Below are 19362 nucleotides of genomic sequence, written 5' to 3'. Positions count from 1 at the left end.
GAGACAGATAATCTCCTCCTTCTCCACCTTGAGATGCTATCTGACCAAAAACAACCAATCAGAGTCAGGAGGAGGGTCTTAATGATGTCAATCATCCTCATGTACTTCCTGCTAAGTGTGCTAATGGTGGAGAAACATCTTACCGTTACAGGAAAACCATTTATGTGGCTGTGCTAACTAGCCTGAGCATTCAGAACAAGGGGGAAGAAAAGGGTTAAAGAGCAGCGCCACACAGAAGGGTGATTGACAGCGCTAAGACCCACCTCATGGCCCTGATTAGTTGTTTCTAGATAGCAATCAGAGAACAGGAAGGAGCTCTATTTTTTTCACAGATTGTCTTTTTTTTTTAATAAAAGTTACATACTGCAGCTTTAAATATTTCCACAACTTTATCCCTAACTTTTAAAAAATCATCGTCTATCCTTCCATGTTGCTCTACCACATAAAATAATATAGCCTACTAAAACACATTGAAGATTGTTTTTGTAACATGACAAAATATGAAAATGTCAAGAGGTGTGAGGGCAAGGTTTGTGTTGAGAATTAGCTTTTTCCACCAGAATGAGGGAGGCCCCACCATTTGTTGCACTTACTAGCATGAGTTTCTCCAGTCCACCCACACATTCGCACAACAAATCTGTCAGTCTCCCTTCCCCCCAGATTTCTTGGTGGAACAAGACAACGATTTCTGTGTGTGCGAGACGCCGTGCAACATGACCAGGTACAGCAAGGAGCTGTCCTTCGTCAAGATCCCCAGCAAGGCCTCGGCCAAGTATCTGGCAAAGAAATACAACAAAACAGAGCAGTACATTAAGTAAGTATAAACTACAAATACTCTTTTGGGTTTTCACTTCTTTAAGATGCAAATAAAGCATCTGATTGTGTTCGTTTTGTTCAACCAGAAGTTTTAAATCTGAAAATTACCATTTTACTGTCACAACAACTAAACCTATTGTCTTTCTTCCAACTTCTGCCTTTGATCAAAATCTGAGTCTAAACTCCACATGACTTTATTGGGGTCAAATCACCAACGTTGGGTCACATATCACAGGACATGATCCAATAAAAATCTAATAAAACCTGGAAAAGAAAATACTGGTGCATCTCAATGAATTTGAATATAGTCAAAAGGAAAATTTATTTCACTAAAACAATACAAAACATAAAGCTTAGAAATTAAGAAAACCTAAAATTCAATTTCTCTGAAAAAGCTTTTGAATGGACATCACAATCCTGCATTTATCACTGCTCCTAATAGTGTCTCTTCTTCTGCTACAGTTTTTCCTTCCAGACAACTTTCCATAAATATCCTAGATACCAATGATCTTTTGTGGCTTAATTTACCTTTCTAGTGAAGAGAGCTAAAGTCTGCTGCAAATCAGCATTCTTCACCCTAATATTGGGCCTTAGCATAACACCTCTTTTATTTATTGCTTATTTAATAATAAATACATCACAAATATATTATAAATATAGATTTGTCAAAAGTCTCAGAGAAGCCAATTTCTAGTTTTCCCTCAACTCTAAGCCATGATGAATAAAATTAACAGGAAAAAATAATTTATACTCTATTATGAACATCTATAAATTCTGATCTTCCCTTTCCCCATTAGCTTACGTTTTAAAAATTACCTCCTTGATGATATTTGTTTCGCTGATATAATAATATTTTAAAATGTACAGCTACATTTTAATATTTAAAGCAAATTTACGTCATTATTTGTTCATCTTATCTCAACAGGGACAACATTTTGGTTTTAGACATCTTCTTTGAGGCTCTGAATTATGAAACTATCGAACAGAAGAAAGCATATGAAGTGGCTGGACTTTTAGGTATTTCTACGTTTTGTCAGACATTGTGTACTGTCTTGGGTTCAGTATTGTGGATAATTAAATGTTTTCCCTTACTCTAGGTGATATTGGTGGTCAGATGGGACTCTTTATTGGTGCGAGCATACTGAGTATTCTGGAGATTTTTGACTACCTGTATGAGGTGAGAAAGTTTAAATAAGAATGCAACAATCTGATGGTCAAAATAAAAGCAAATCACGCAAACGTTAGACGAGGGCTGGATGATATGACTGAAAAATAAACGTTTTATATAAGTCGATACCGATAATTATTTAGTTTTTTTGTTTTATCTGAAATATTCCCAAGCTGGTGGTTGGTGGTGTGACCTTCCCGGTTATATCCACAGTTTTCACTCTTTTCTGTTGTTTTCTTTATTTTTAAGCAGTTATGAGGCGAAATCTTAAACTACTGCTGTGGCAGTTACTCAACAAGTTGTTGCTAGGTAACCAAAGAGTGAGTGAGTTGCTTGGTAACCAAAGAGTGAGTGAGTTGCTTGGTAACCAAAGAGTGAGTGAGTGAGTCAGTTGATTCCACCAACTTTGTTTAAGAGAGGTCGAGCAGCTAAAGCCTTTCCTGTCCTTACTTATTGAATATTTTAAATAATGTGTTATATACTGTGATTTGTTGTTATTGACTTATTTAGACTCAGTAAAAATAGAGAAAAATGTCTTCTTTTATTTGTAATAAAGCTTGTATTAGAAACAAAAAAAGAAAACAATCCCACAACCATTAGGATGTTTTGAACTTCTTCTGTTACTGTAGTTGAGACTGTTGTTTTTAATCCTGCCAGGTGATAAAATGCAAGCTGTGCGGCTGCTCCAATAAGAAACACAAGCACAACAGCACCGACCAAGGAACGGTCCTGAGCTTGGACGACGTCAAGTGTCACGTCAGTAACTTTCATTAAGCCGCCGTCTGGAGCAGGGAGCCTCTGCCTGGACTTTGCTACTGCGACAGTGTGAGGATGAATTAACTGGGCCTGGTTGGGCTTAACTCTCTCTGTGAACACGGTCAGGCGGCCAACAGAAGGAGACGGTCACGCAGGCAGTCAGTCAGCTGGCCTGCAGAAACCAGAGACCAACCTGGTCAGATCAACTGCATGGTCATCTGAAACATCCTTTGAAGACAGGAGCAGCGAAGCAGACATCTGCTCCTTGAAGGTTCATAACGTGTGCTGTGCTTTGGTGTGTTTATCTGTCAGCGTGATTAGGCTTTATGTAAAATGATTGTTCATTTGCAAGAATTTTCTCAGTTCTGCACTAGTCCTGTTGCCTTTATTCTCCTATTTTTCCACCCAAAAAAAGAAAAATCATTTTTATATTCCTGTCCTCCATCCTCATCTTAAGAGCCCTTGATAAACTCAGTGCATTCTGCCAAAACATTGTACTACCTCAGCTTCCAGTGCAAAGGCACCACTATGAATTTACAGACCAAGCTAAACTGACGATCAGTAAAATGATTTTTAATTATCTGGGAAACGGTGAAATATATGTGGCTTTAAATCTGTTAGTAGGTGCAAGATTTTAGTTAAGGCTCTTCTCTTTCAAAAGACATTTCAACTTTTGTAGTTATAACAAAATCAACACTATTAACACGATGATATATTGTTTTTTGAGAAACAGAACAAAAAAACTGAGTCACAAACTTGCTCTAGATCTTTTTGTGATTCTAAATGTAATGTCTTTCTTCTAACTTAAGCCTTCTCAAGTCATCTAATGGTTAAACAAATGTCCTCTATGTCACTTGGTGGACATGTTCCTTTAGGTTTAATATTTTTGGAGAGTGGCTAAGAAAATTGGGGACCAAGTAAAGAAAAGTAGCACTTATAAAAATGCTTCAATTACAGTTATTTTATAGCAGTTGTTAGGGATGCCGGTAATTGTTGCAGCAGTTATAACTTGTGTGTATTTCCTCAAACGTTCAGCGTGGAAATTATGCTTCTGCAATTGAAGATGAATCTATTTTAAGGATTTTTACACAACTTTACCAGGGGAAGGTGTAGAGAAAAAGATTAACTTATTATGAGAGTACCATCCCTGTTCCTGTAGTAGAACTAGACTTTTTTCAGTTTGTTAAATAATTAAAAACAACTCCAATTCTTATTAATTAGCATTGTATGTTTGGTTGGAAGAACCAGATTAATGGTACAATACTTTCAGTTTTCACTCAAAGCCAAACATTTCCATTCCCAACTAGAGAAATAGTGTGGAGGTCAAATGAAGAGAATATTTGGGAAAGAGGAAAGTTTCTCCCTAATTCCCATTTCAAAGTCCAACACAGGGACTCTGCCTTCAAAACGCAGGAACAGCTGTAGCAGAAAACTGTTTATTTCCACATCCAGCAGTTTGTATCTCATGAAGTCGTCCATATATTTAATACTACACAACCTCTGTTAGTCAGTGTGTTTCTTAAGTGTTTTAATACATACAAAGTGAAGAAAAATTAAATAGCTTGTGTTACTGATAGTGATGAGCTTGTCGTTGATAATCGCAGTTACCATTTTTGCAGCCAGAACATGTTAAAAGTCGGGTTAGAGTAAGTAAGCACTTCAGTCTGTTTCAGGTTTCAACCAATATTTTTGCTTGTTTCTGCTTATTAACTCTGCTAAAAATTTCCACATTAGCAGCTTATATTTTGAGTCATGCAAAGCCCCAAAGCAGTCAACCACTGAGGGAGATCAAATATTAAATATGCCTCAGTTAAGGCAACTTCCACTTATACTGCAGGTTTACCTGTGGTTTCAGTGTTTTATTAAGTTGTCTCAGATTATGTTTTTTGTAACATGGGGCCTGTTAAAAACACAGTGATTTATTTGGTGTTGCAAATGGTACAACTTTAACAACCCTTAAATCAGTTAATCAATACAAACTAGATCAAGCTACAAAACGCAAATTTAAGTCACAATAAATACAGAGAAGGATGTTGTTAAGAAGTGCTGTCCAAATTTTGAGTCCTTTTAGTAAGGCTTCTATTTACTGTATAAGTATATTATGTATTAATTTCAGCTCCAAAATTGTACATATCAAAATAACCAATCAGACATGAGTGAAAATCAGTATTTGTCACATAAAACTGAGATTTACCAGACCATATTAGGTGTCACATAATGCAAACCTTCCCCTATAAACTCAAGTTTAACTCTTTAAGTCTCAGAACAACAACAAAAGAAAAACAATTTATATGGGAAAGTTCTAAATGTTCCTATTTCTCATATTCATTTCCCTCCAGCCAATGTAACACTAAGCGATCACATCAACGAAGAGGAGTTTACTGAATGTGCTTTTCCTTCTTCTAGGGCTCTGACTTGCATGTATCAGTGCACAGCAGGTGTCTTAAAAAATGTTGTCCACGTCAATCATTCGTGTCCTCCGTCTGCTTGCGGTATGCTTGACGGTATTTGCGCAGTTTGTCCTGCCTGTTCAGGCCGTGGAAAGTGAAAGGGGGGGAAGACGGTAGACGCTGCCCTTTGTGAACGTGTGAGCTCTGCGGGTGCATGCTCATGACTTGCTGTTCTGTTTACATCTTAAATGTTGTATCCTCCCTGAGCTCTGTGTGCAAGCTTCAGCAGGAAATGGGAATGTGTAGCTGTGTTGTGGTAGCATCCAGCACAAACGTACCATCGGCTGTAACTTGATGTAAATACTGCAGTGACCATGGATAATAGCCCTGTTGTACTAGTGCTGTTTGCGTTGGGTTTGTTTAGCTCAGACTAGCTCTCCGTCTCAGTTTTCTGTACATATGAGTCTTGATTATTTATTTATCCAAAGTATATGGAATAGAAAAGCTGTGTCCTTTTTTTTTTTTTTATTTGCTTTGTAACGATCAAAACAGCTCTTTTCATTAGTGTGTGTAAATATAATGCCGAGTTGTTATTTTCCAGCTGCATGAACTCTTGAATCTCTGTGAAAGCTCACAGGTTGGCAAGCTTTCTGCTTTTCTTCCAGCCTCTGTTGTAAGCTTTAGGTTTTTGTTTGAAAGGAAGAAATTTGATTGGAGTAAAAGAATGTTGTTTCTGTTTGTAGATTTATGGATCAAAACAGATTTGCAGCAGTAGATTTATTAAAGATGACATGCTAACTTTATATACTTGTTTTGTCATTTCCTGTGTTACGTTTTTCTATTCTATCGGACTGCTGTTGTATTTTATTGGGATTTTAATGTGATTGAGCAACACAATGCATCATTGTGAGGTCATACAGATTCAGAATTAATTTAGATCTGGACTTTGACTAGTGCAGCCAAACACATGATTATATCCACTGCTTGGGACATAGTAGGAGATCATAAATCTTTCTGTGAAATCTAGATTTATGGACTGCACAATTAATAGCTCCTCTAGTTACCATGACCCTCTTAGCTGCTTCCCTGATCAATACTCTCCATGCCCAACCAGTCAGTTTAGATGGAAAACCATGTCTTGGTATGTTTGCACCTCTATCATTCTTTCCTTTTTCAGATAATGAGTTGAACACAGCTCTATTTGAAAGTTGGGGATATTGTTCTATAACCTGATCCTGCTTCAAACTTCATCACAACAATAACCCTGACCTGTCAGCTCTCCTCCTCGCTCTTTATGATGCTGTTTATTCATTATTTTTCTAAAACAAATGTGAGGTTTTCATAAAATAGCTGTGTTTATATTGTTTTTAAAATACAATTAAGGAGGTGGCATTTGGCTGCACTGGGTTTTATTTATGGGTATAAGAGTTAAGTGGGTTAAATCCAAAATATATGAAATATGTGCATCTTTTTCCTTTCAACTTACAATTTTGCACTATTTTACGTTCGCTTATCACATGAAATTCTTAAAAGATACACTTGTGGTTGTAATGTGACCAAAATGTAAAAAAAACAAAAAAAAACAACAATGTATTTCAATACTTTTGCAAGGTTGTCTTTATAAAAACAAATATCTCTGATAAATATATATATTAAATATCATACAGACTGGATTAGCATCAGAAAAGTTTACATCCACCTGAACCCACACAAATCCACTCCTGAGTGTTGTTTTAAATATGCCAAACCCATAGGGGGCAGTGTAGAGCACAGCTAAAATCTACGTCAGCCAATCAGGTCGCTTGAAAACCACCACAACTTCCTGTTAGGGCTTAAACATGGTGCCAAGAAGTTTATTTGTGTTGACAGATATTTAGGTTGAACTACTATTAAATAGCATATTATTTAAAATACACCTGATTTCACCAGAACGCATAAAAATTAATTTGTTTTCTATGACATCCGGTTCCATGTGAAATAGGCCACAGTTTTGTTTAGCTGCTCTGCAACTTAAAGCACATTTTCTTTTTCAAGAAAATTACATCCACATCTTGTAAAAATAAAACTGGATAAAGTTGAAGTTAACTTCTCCAAAATACTTCAAAGAGGAAGTACTTTAGCATATTAAAAGTGTGACTGAGTTTCATGACCTTTTGCCAGAAAAGTAAGCTGGATTTTCTCACATTGTTCCTTGTTCAGAGACCAGACTGCTGAGCTCAGTTCCTTCCTGCGTGGCCTCTTCTGTTTGCTGTCCAGACCTTATGCAACAACGTCCTCTTTTGTTTGAAGCCACCGGACCAAGAATTTCATCCCACAGAGATGTTCTGGCTTCTAATGGGTTCGCGACAATTTATTTAGGTAAAAAGTCAACAAATGCTGGAAGTCCATAAGAATGTTCAGTAAACAGAGAATGTTATTGATACTGAAGCATTTTCAACAAACAGATAAAGAGAACAGCAGGTTTTCATGGTTGTTTTTGACCAAGGAATTTGCTCAACATATTTTTAGTCAAAATAAATGTTAGATTTAGAGTCACACTCTAAGTTCTGTTCAAACCCAAATGTCTCCCAAACAGTTTGGTATTTCCCAAGGCCAAACTCTACATTCCCAGCTTCAAGAAACTGAACACAGAGAAAAATGTCTAGTTTTTATTAAAATGTCAAAACGTCCCATTTATTTTGACATATAATATAGTTTGCCAAACTTTAGGGCTTACAAGGCACCAAACATGCCAATATGTGAAGGATTAAAATGAAAAAAATTAAAAACTAAACAAGTCGAGATAAATTAGCATTAAAGTACCACAGATGTTGGGAAGATAAAAAACATTAACTGGTTTGTGAGAGAGGACACCATAAAAGGGACTTGGGAGTGTTGAGACAGGACCAGTAATTTAAAGCCGAGATGTAAAATCTATACGGCCTAATTGATGTTTTTCATTAGGAAACAGGAACTGAAAGGTGATTCCCAGACAGATTTCTAATGACCCCAGTCTTCCCAGTTAGTCACAACATCCCTGAATCAGCAGTACAGCCAACACCACCAATCTGTCCAGTCGATTCTAATGGGAGGAGTTAGGAAAATGAATAAGATCACAGGTAAGTTTATTGTGGTACTGGACGAGAGTGAATTTAGATTGGACAAGGATTCAACTGTTCACAGCTCACAAAGAGATTTTGTCCGTTTTGCATTTTATGTTGGATTCACTTACAAGCCCTGAAACTTGTCAAAGCTGTGCAAAACATTTTGGAGAAAAAATAAAACTGGAGTATAATATACTTAAAATGAATAAATTTGTGTTTGGTCGCTCTTCCTGTAAAGCCAGGTTTTGGTTAGTGTCAACTGAGCTGTGGATCTCTGCAGCTCCTCCAGAAAAACCATGGGCCTTGTTTGTTTTGCCCACCGTTTCTTCTGCTTAACTTATTTGAACCAATTCATTTTTTACCTTCAAAGTTTTACTTTAACAATGAATTAAAAATGAAGGTGATTCACCTTTTGCTTCATTTTTAGTGAAACAACCTCATGAGGGAGTTCCTACTGCAGCTCTATTTATCTTTTGTTTTATTTATTTCATTATTTTTGTTATGTGCCGCCATGATAAAACACTCGCCCTGACCATAAATTTAATCTGGTAAAAGCTCCAACTAATGACGAGTTTGCAGATAAGCCTGTGGTTTGAAAACCTTCAAACAAAACTGTGTTTTGTAACATTATTTACGGTTCTGTGGTTAAAAAAAACTAAAAAAGTATGAATATCTTCAATTTTTTTGCACTGTCTACTATCAATCCGTTGTCTATACTCCTTTGTGTCTCCCCAGCAGAGATAGAGTAAATAAATCCTGCACAGATTACCAGAATTATATTGAAGAGACACAAAGCTAACAGTTTTGTTTCTGGCAATAAGCAACAAGTAGTAAATAAATTAATCACATTATAAATTAAATGAAGCGCAGTCATTTTCATTTGCATGATTTATTGGTTCTCTCTCTCTCTCTCTCTCTCTCTCTCTCTCTACCTAAAACTGGATGACAAAAGTCTTCAGTCTGGTGTTTTAGTCTTAACCTTTTTTTAAGAACAACTTTCTGTACAGAGTCTTCATAATTTATTTTATTTGTTGTCTCCGTTGCTTTTAAAATGTCTTCCAGTTCCAGTGTAAAATTTTCATTCTACTGTAACTTAAAGTTTACTCATCTTCAAGAATGTGTTCTTGTATTATTATGCCTTTACCACTATGCTACTTGAAAATGATCTCAAAACAACAATATTATTGTTTACCGCAGTAACTAATTTATTATATCATGAAAGGGAGACCATGCAAATTCAAGACTGGGATTTGAACCTCTGACATTTTTACTTTTACTTCGGTAACTTGATTATGGCGTATTTCTACTCTTCTACTGTCTATGTTTGACCCACTGTGAGTAACTTCACTGAAAAAAAAACTTGTTTTAAGTAAAACTTCACCAGACACAAACCTGGAGTTTTTGTTAACGTTTCATAAGTTTTAGAGTGAAAGAAATTGATTTGGAAAAATGTTGGTCTAATTTTGTTATTTTATAATGAGGTTTTATATGAATAATTTTCATTTTCACATAACTTTACATTAAATGATTAATGTTTTGTACTTACTCGGCACTTGAGTAGCATTTTTTACAAAATACTTATTTCCTCTTACTTGAGTAGTTTCTTGGATACTTTTTACTTTTACTTGAGTAAAAATATGTTGAAGTAGTGCTACTTTGACCTGAGTACAATTTTTGGGTACTCTGCCCTCTGCACTGCAAAAACACAAAATCCTCTCAAGTATTTTTCACTAGTTACTTGTGCAAATATCTTAGTCTACTGGAAATAAGACAAAACTGACTTACAAGTAAATTTTTAGTAAGATATAGGAGCTTGTTTTAAGTCAGTAATTCTTTAATATTGATGAAAATGTGCTTGTTCCATGTGCAGATTGTTTCATTTGTTTCAAGTTAAATAACCAGCCAGTGGAACTTGTACTTTTTTGTCAATATTAAGAAATTGTTTACTTAAAACAAGCTCCTATATTTTGCCGAACAGATATTTGTCAGTTGGTTGTGTCTTAAATTATTTGCACTAGAAACTAAACAAAAATACTTGGTAAGAGTTTGTGTTTTTGCAGTGTAACTGTCCAACCGTGCAGCCAAAGGTTTATCGTGTAAAAACCCTAATAAGACATTGGAGTTTTCCACAGTAAATACTCCAGTCGGACCTTTAATCTGCTAACCTTTGCCCCCTGAATGAAGCGCCAGGCTCAGCCTTCGCTTGAACGGGGCGGGCCGGTGTCTCCCCCCGCGAACAGGCCAATAAAAACAGAGTAGTTTCATAACAGGACTGCAGTCAGTGCAGCTCCAGCTTCACCTCCGGGACTCAGCGCCGCATCTCCTCACCAATGGCAGCTCCGAAGAAAGTCTGCATCGTGGGCTCCGGAAACTGGCAAGTTGATGTGTTTATGTGACGGGCTGTCGGGATGCGTCAGGTTTCCTGCGGGACGTCACAGCTGACACGTTGTCTCTAGAGTCTTTAACTAGCAGTACTTTGCAGTGGGGAAGGTGAATGGAGTCCATCAGTAACCTCCTACCGCTGCTGTAAAATGCTTCATTAGCAGGAACAGCAGCTGCTTTCAGTCACATGCTGAGAAACTGGCTGAGTTTTCAAAAACAACTGACCGCATGTCAGTCACGATTACTGGGGTGTTTTTTGCCCTTGAAGTTAGCCATAACAAGTGTGCATTAGCTTAGCTTGTTCTCAATGCCAGTTGTCCATTCATAAATCCTGGACATTGAACTCAACGTGTAAACTTGACTTTCTTAAAGGAACATAACACAATTTAAATTAAGAAAGCAGTTGCTTTGTATTAACTAATAAAATCGGCTCAAATTTTAAGTTTCTATTCCAACCCAAATTTAATTTATTAGATTTTTAAATTTAAAACACATTTTATGCCGAATTCTAGTGTTCATCCAGATAATTATAGGAATTAAATTATTAAAGTTTAGCTGTTATTAAAAATGTATAATTTTATAAGAGAACGCCATACATTTGTGCAACAATTTTCAGAATAAAATTATTGCATGATTAGATGGGGGATGTGGTTTTAAATATGGAAGATGGTTAGGGCCACTTAAAAAATAGTCTTCAAAAAAAGTCAAAATTTTCCTGTTTAATTATACGTTCTATTTTGCTGAAATCTCCAGGTTTGAAGAACATTTAGCAGAAAGATTAAAAGTCAAACTTCCAAGTAGTCGCAGGTTTTCCACAATAACCTCAAAATCCAACATGGCTACTATGAATAAACTTTGTGGAAACTAAAGAGAAGCAAAAAGAAAAGTGTCTTATCCACTGATAATGACTAAATAGAAGATTTAGTTTTAATCTTGCAATATTTTTTTACTCTGAAGTTGAAATTAACAAGTCGTTAGAAAAATTAACTGAAAAATTCTTCATAATTCAGAGTGGGAAATTCAAAGGTTTCTCACCAATTCTGATTTCAAAATCCAAAATGGCTGCGTTTTTGTAAAGCCTTAATAACTATTATTACAAATCACACAAAAAAATTATCACTAGCCGTGTATGTTTAGTTAGATAATGAGATTCAATTATGTCATGTTGGCAAAATTAACCGAAATATATCTAAATGTGAGACATTTCTCACATTTAGATATAAAAGTGACCTCAAAACCAGTAATGATAGACATAAATGTAACTCTCTATACCCAAAGTTGACTATGTTCATTTGTCTATCTGAAAATTGAAAAGAGCAAAATGCACTGTTAAGTTTTATTTCTAGTCTTTGTTAGCCATGTTACTGAGCAAGACGGTCAAGCAGACCTCTCTCTTTTTTTCTTTTTTTATTTGGACATGAAATAAAATCAGTATTAAATTGGGTGTGATGGCAGTTCAGTTTCTGTTAAAGTTACGCAACAGATAATTCCTTCATAATTACCTGGAAAAGTTTCTTCTGAGTACCACCAGTGGTTAGTTGTGCCAAAAAACTAGAACAAAATCAGTTCATCTTTTGATCAGCCTTTCGGTTTGTGCAGGTCAGAGAATGGAGTGTGAAGAGAAGAAGCCATAAAGGTTTTGTCATATACACAATGTAGGTCAAACACTAACCTGTAATTGTTAATCACACAGGGGCTCTGCTATTGCCAAGATTGTTGGTGCCAATGTTGCTCATAATCCCAGATTTGACAACACAGTAAAAATGTGGGTGTTTGAGGAGACTGTGAACGGGCGCAAGCTGACCGAAATAATTAACACCAGCCATGAAAATGTGAAGTACCTGCCTGGGCACAAGCTGCCAGCAAATGTGGTAAGAAACCGTTGATCTCTAACATTTTCATGTTATCATCAGAGTACGGAGGGCCAGAAATGCCACAATCACCAAAAAAATGAATGAAGAAGTGCTACATAATTTTCTATATGTTATGTTAATGCATATATATTTAACCACAGTTAATTAGACGGGTCACTGATGATTCATTTAATAATTTTAAATTAATCTAATATTAAAGATGAACATGTCAAAAATAACAGAGCTATCATCCTGAACAAATATTGAGAAATAATAATGCATTAAAGTTAAAAAATAGTGACAAAGCCCCATAAAGCTTTGGACCGGCCCTTTTTAATCAGCTATATGCTTGTTTAGATGTTTCTATCTGCTCTTAAAGTGTCACTTTTCATTAGTCAAGCGGCGGGCTTTTCAATAAAAATGTCCTTCCTCCCAGCTGGCCGTGCCGGACCTGGTGGAGGCGTCCAGCGACGCAGACATTTTGGTGTTTGTGATCCCGCACCAGTTCATCGGCAAAGTCTGCGACACAATAAAGGGAAAGGTTAAAAGCGACGCGCTCGGAATATCCCTCATCAAGGTCTGACTTTGCTCCTGGAGCCTGGATTTTAAAATCAGATAAGAATAATTCACCTTTCATCTCGGAGCTCTGGCCGAGTGACGCAATGCGATCTTTGACTCAGACACCAACTGTTGCACATTTTGCGTCCTGCAGGGCGTAGACGAGGGGCCTGATGGCCTGAAACTCATCTCTGATGTGATCCAGGAGAAACTCGGCATCACAATGAGCGTGCTGATGGGAGCCAACATTGCCAATGAGGTTGCTGATGAGAAGTTCTGTGAAACCACTATTGGTGAGCCTGATGATGAGGCTACGCATTCTCAATTTGACCTTTTTAACATTTTGTCATTTCCTTTCCTTGTGTGTCTGCAATAATTTACTGCCAGCAAACCTCTTTTGGCAGAATTAATACTTGTGGGAATATTGAGACAAATTCAGCCTGTTTCTCTGTTTTAAATGGGACGTATTGTGCAAACTTCACATTTTGTACTTCCATTTGGGACTCTACTGCTTCTAAAAACTGCCCAAGCACTTTAAAAAACCCATTTAGCTACAAGTTAATGTATTAATGTGAATGCATGTGTGAATGGGAATGATTGATTACAGTAAAGTGTCTTTGAGGATCCAGAAAAGAGCTATAATTTATTGGTGTCTGGAAAATGAATCTCAAAAACCTCTGGAAAGTAATATCACAAATTTGCAGGCACTGCTTGTTACCTAGCAACCCCAGCCAAGCCTAGCCCGTCACCTAGCAACCCAAGCAGAGCTTCAGCACCAGATGACATTTGGTCATCTGATTTTACCTCTGTCTGGGCTGTACAATGGCTGCTGGAAAGGAGAAGTGTTGTTTTTGTTGACTTGCCATTTAGAAACCACTTGCTGCTTTCTTGTCAGTTGTGCTGGAGGCTCTACTTCTGCTTCTCAAAGATATACAAGCCAAGGTTTCCCCCAGAGAACTTGCTAAGCCCGGTGGTTGGGGCGCTCAGCGGTCGTTCATCCAGCGGCCTCCCGTGTTTTTGAGTTAAAAAATGTTTAAAGTTGACAAGAAATATGAAAATAACACTTGACAATTATGTTATTGTAAGATTAATTATCTGAACACCAACTATAGAGTCTTAAAAAATGCAAACATAAAAAAAAAAAACCTTAAATAAGCAATGCTTAGCCTGGTGGGGGCACAAGTAAAGCCTGGAGGCCCACCAGGCTTGCAATAAACTGGGAGAAGCCTTGACAATCGTATAATTGGGCATCTGTTTGCAGCCATTTTCATATATATATCTTAACCTGCTCATGGAAGCACAATGGGTCACCTGTAACACAGCCAATTGTTTTTCTTTCAAACTTACAGGCTGTAAGAATAAAAACCATGGGACTCTCCTGAAAGAGCTCATGCAGACCAGCAACTTCAGAGTTACGGTAGTGGAGGAATACGATGTGGTGGAAATCTGTGGCGCCCTGAAGGTGAGCTCTCAGAAAAAGCTGAGGTGTCGGTGTTTAACTCGAAGTTCAAACAAGTTCTTAATTTATTCTGCTATGTTGGGTAGAAACCATTCACAGCATCCTGAAAAAATATTCACAATTTTTACTACAATCTAAAACCTCAGTGTATTTTATTAGGGGTTTACTGTAACAAAATATGAAAAAGCTTAAGAGCATGAATTATTTTAGGAGACGTAAAAGTACAAAACTGAAAAAGTTTGAGCCGTCATTTCCTTTGTCTCAGTGCGATGTTTCCTTCCAATCAATACATTCATCATATTTAATGTTGAGGGAGTTTTGAAAGTGCATGTTATTGCAAAACCCATTCTTTCTAACAAAGACAGCAATTGTGGGCACATAGGAAGTAGGTCAGTACTTTATTGATTGTAAAACTCTTTGTTTGTCCAGTCTGTATGGAAAACACACTCTGCAAAAAGAAATGGTAAAAAATCTCAACATTTTTCACTAAAAACTGCATTTGTATGCGGAGGATAGGTTCATACAGAGCAGGAGAAAATGTCACTTTTTGCTAAATATTCCTGTTTGTGCAGACAGGGTCTGTGTGTAAATGTTTTAAAATATAGAAACACAGGTTTCAGTTTTGAACCTCCCAGAATCTGTTTTGTATTTTTCTATTTTTTTGCAGTCTATTTCAGAATCTGCTAGTTAGTGTGACCTTTAGATTTTCATATGAGCTCTGCTTCTGCCTAGCAAATATATCTTCAGTTAGTCAGTAGTTTTGTTGGATGTTTGCGTCTGCAGTGCTCAAACATTCAGGCACAGCTTCGTTGGAGGAGAAGCGCACGGTGTAGGTGTGTGTGGATAAAAGGGAGGAGAAACCAATTTAGTCAGACTGAGGTTATAATCTCCAAAAAGCTCAGAGGAATAAAGGGATGTGATTAATGCTGCGGATTTAATGAGAAAGATGATGAAGCTCGTTCATTCACTGATGGGACGGATTAGTTGAATGTCATTAATTCTCCAGATTGTCTGCAGAGTTTGCAGGTGTGTCTCCGGGTTTTATTTCCACCTGTGGGGTTTGCTGACGCTTCCCGCTTCCCTTGTTGTGCAGAACATTGTTGCGGTGGGCGCAGGCTTCTGCGACGGTCTGGGCTTCGGGGACAACACGAAGGCAGCGGTGATCAGGCTGGGCCTGATGGAGATGATTGCTTTCGCCAAGATTTTCTGCAAAGTCGGGCCGGTTTCCTCGGCGACCTTCCTGGAGAGCTGCGGCGTGGCCGACCTCATCACGACCTGCTACGGCGGCCGTAACCGCAGAGTCGCTGAAGCTTTCGTCAAGACGGGGAAAGTGAGAACCTCAGTTTTCTTATCTGATTCTCTTAAAAAAAAAACCATTTTTAAGTAGAAAAACTTTCACAACTGTCTTACAAAAGGTATAACTTTCATTGACATAGTCATGCTTCTTTATGTTTTTGTTTTTTCTTTCATCCGTTTATCTCAGGCTGTCGGTAAACCTTAAGAAATGTTGGAAGGTACCAACAAAGGTTTTAAGAAGTCGCCGTTTCAAAATAGAAATGCTAAAGAAAACTTTTGCCAGAGTTTTCTGTGACTGGCTGGATCATTCAGATCAATCTCAACAAATTAGAAGCTAATTTAGTTCAGTAATTCAACTTAGAGCATCACAGTACATCAGACACTCTCTATGCAGAGGGTTATTGCTAAAGAATCTGGCTGTCCAGAGTGGATCCAAGCATCTATTGGTGGAAAGTTAAGTGGAAGGAAAAAGTTTGATCATTCAGGAGTTTTGGGAGATTCAAGGCAGCTGGGGTCAGAACCTCAACACCCAGATGCCACATTGCTTGTGTTAAGTTATTCCTGAATAAGACCTGTCAGAAACCTCCAACAGTTCCTCAGTTCTCCAAAATGATCTCTTCAAATGAAAGTAAACTTTCAATTTAATTGGAAATCAAGGTTCCAGTGTCTGGAGGAGTTGTGGAGAGACATCCACTATATGCATACATTGCATAGGACATGCATTTCTTTATTAAAAATAAATTTTTTCATCATTCTTATGTGATATTCAAATTTTCTGAGCATCAGAGTCATAATCATCCAAATTAAGAGAAATAAATATTTGAAAAAAATCACCTTGTATATGTAACTAAATCTTAGAATTTAATTACTAAATGAATTTTTGGGCGATATCAACATTAATTTAGATGAATAGTATCTGAAAGGTTATTTCATGTTGACTGCTGGTTGGAGCTTTGTGGTCTTTTTTTAAACAAAGTTTTGTGTTTTCTGTTGCATGTTTGTCTCAGTCCATCGAGGAACTAGAGAAGGAGATGCTGAACGGACAGAAGCTGCAGGGACCAGCCACAGCTGCTGAGGTTTATCTCATCCTCAAGCACAAAAACCTGGTTGATAAGTAAGTCGAGAAGGAAAGTGAAGAGTGATTTGTCACTTCTTTCTCTATTTAAGCTTCCATTAATACTTTGTAGATGTGTTTTTAGTTTGCTGTACGATTGTACTTCATAAATTTATGACCAACTGAAGGTTTTTCCTGGATTATAATATATTTTTTTTATTCTTTGGGTGGAGGTTTACGTTCCCTCGCAATACTTTTGCGTTCCCTCGCAAAAGGTTTTGCGTTCCCTCGCAATAATCTACTGATCAGTTCATGCGGCATAATTGATACTGTAAGCCTTTTTTACGGTGGAAGCCGTACTTTCTGCTTTAATACAAGCTTATAAGGTTTTTCCATGGACTATTGAGTTATTGTCGCTGGGTAATAAGTCATCTGATTGTGTCTCTATTGTGTTCTAGTCTGAATGGTTTAAAGTGCTGCTTTCTGTGCCGTTCCATCTGAGCCTTAACAGACATAAACATGCAATAAATAAATCGATTTTCAATCAGTTTTTTGCACCAAAGCGTTAATAATAATAAACACGTTTTATATTATAAAACACAGCAAACTAATGGTGGTAGACGGCCGCACTGGATTAACTCGGGGAATCTCATCTGTACGTGTATCAATCAACTCCAAACCTCTTCTTTGTTCTGTCACAATTATCGATTTTTTTACTTTTTATTATGCTCCAAACTTTGCGAGGACTGACCCCCCAGCTCACCCGCTGCCTCACACACACAGAGCCAGCAGAGTCACCTTCCCATTCATACTTCATGACGTCACTCCCACATCGACACGCCCACCACCAGGTGTCAAAGCCGCTGCTCCTGTCATATCAATAATTACTTATTTCATTCATATTGCTCTTACAGAGCCTCAGTGAAAACGTGTTAATTATTATTAACGCTTTGGTGCAAAAAAAACTGATTGAAAATCGATTTATTTATTGCATGTTTATGTCTGTTAAGGCTCAGATGGAACGGCACAGAAAGCAGCCCTTTAAACCATTCAGACTACAAACACAATGGAGACACAATCAGATGACTGATTGCCCCGCGATGATAACTCAATAGTCCATGGAAAAACCTTATAAGCTTGTATTAAAGCAGAAAGTACGGCGGCCACCGTAAAAAAGGCTTACAGTATCAATTATGCCGCATGAACTGATCAGATTATTGCAAGGGAACGCAAAAGTATTCCCCATGTCCCCTAGGGGGCTCCGTAGAGGTTTTATAGAAGAACATCGGGACTTTTGCCTCTTCCTGCACTGTTATGTTTTTTGTTGTTTTTTTTTAAAGCTGCACTAACGAGACGCGCATTGAAAGCTTTTGTCCTTGTTCAGGTTCCCTCTGTTCAACGCCGTGTATCAGATCTGCTTCCAGGGCCACCCGGTGTCAGAGTTCATCAGCTGCCTGCAGAACCACCCAGAGCACATGTGACGAGGTGACAACCGGCAGAGTGCCTTCTCTACGGGAACGCCGCGGCCTCTTTTCTGTTCATGCTTGAGGAGCGCGACGCGTCGCTTTGCGGTTTTCGCGCGACGCCTCGATTCCACGTTGAAGCTGCACAAGGTCTATTTCTGACATATCGTTTAGGGATTTCGTCCCGTTTCCAGATGTTAAGAGAAACTTGAAGGATAATTTGTTTTGTCACCACGTGGTGGTCAGACAAAAACGTTTTTATGTTTCTACGCTTGATCTTAATCAGATTTTATGGTGTCCATTTTGAATTGCAGTTAGACTGAACTCCTCTTTGTAGGACATCTAAAAAAAAATGTGACCTTGATTATCAGTGTTTATATGCTACTACATTATCCGCTCTGTTATTAATGTTTTTAATAGTTTTACAGCATTAACATGTCCGTCCAGTGAACCACCATGAGTTATTGGATTACATCCCATCTCACTAATTCTGCCCTCCTGTACTGTAATCAAAAGATGCTTTTAACGTGCAAAGCTAATGTGCCTTACACTGAAGGGTCGGCCTTGAAACAGGGAAACCCAAACTCGGTGCAGTTGTTCCAAAATTTTTATTTAAAACTGAAGATGAACATTTTCCAGTAATTTAGGTGAATTACTCCTCAAGGCAGCCAATTGTCTGTTTGTGGGAAGCCAATTTTAAAGGTTTTATTTAAAGAGTAAGTACTTTAGTGATCCTGTGTAAATTGTTGCTCAATGGTGTTAGATCCCTAATAATGGATTTGGGTTTCTTTAAAAAAAGAGCTGTGTTGTATTGTCAGATAACATCCATCCATTATTTGTTACTGTGATCCAAACATGTTTGTACTTTGAGACATTATGCTATAAATATGAATAAACCACTCCTGGTGTTAAATCAAGTTTGAAGACGTTTTCCTTAGTAACGTTAAATTGAAATGTTGCTGCGTCACGTTTTTGTGCCTGAACTTGAGGCACAAACTAATGGCTGAATTCTTCTGAGAGCAGAATTAATTACAGTAAGTTTAGATCCTAAAATAGCCTCTTTTATGTTACTTTAAAAATGCTG

General features: G+C 37.5%; 2 protein-coding genes across 2 annotated transcripts; both read left to right on the top strand.

The window, feature by feature from the left end:
* The first annotated feature begins 376 nt into the window (after positions 1 to 376).
* On the top strand, positions 377 to 5933 carry LOC103147824 (acid-sensing ion channel 1-like). Its single transcript, XM_007566355.2, has 4 exons — positions 377 to 814; positions 1742 to 1833; positions 1914 to 1993; positions 2642 to 5933. Exons 1-4 carry the CDS (start codon positions 714 to 716, stop codon positions 2756 to 2758), a joined length of 390 nt encoding a protein of 129 aa, XP_007566417.2. The 5' UTR covers positions 377 to 713; the 3' UTR covers positions 2759 to 5933.
* A 4521-nt stretch (positions 5934 to 10454) lies between these two features.
* Positions 10455 to 19194, top strand: LOC103147818 (glycerol-3-phosphate dehydrogenase [NAD(+)], cytoplasmic). Its single transcript, XM_007566349.2, has 8 exons — positions 10455 to 10587; positions 12289 to 12466; positions 12885 to 13025; positions 13161 to 13299; positions 14356 to 14468; positions 15559 to 15795; positions 16769 to 16875; positions 18200 to 19194. The coding sequence occupies exons 1-8, from the start codon at positions 10544 to 10546 to the stop codon at positions 18294 to 18296; spliced, it is 1056 nt and encodes a 351-aa protein (XP_007566411.1). The 5' UTR covers positions 10455 to 10543; the 3' UTR covers positions 18297 to 19194.
* Positions 19195 to 19362: the final 168 nt, after the last annotated feature.

Source organism: Poecilia formosa, unplaced genomic scaffold, assembly GCF_000485575.1.
Source record: "Poecilia formosa unplaced genomic scaffold, Poecilia_formosa-5.1.2 Scaffold190, whole genome shotgun sequence".
Lineage (NCBI taxonomy): Eukaryota > Metazoa > Chordata > Actinopteri > Cyprinodontiformes > Poeciliidae > Poecilia > Poecilia formosa.
Note: the sequence above shows the minus strand (reverse complement) of the source record. Positions and strands in the feature narration are given on the sequence as shown.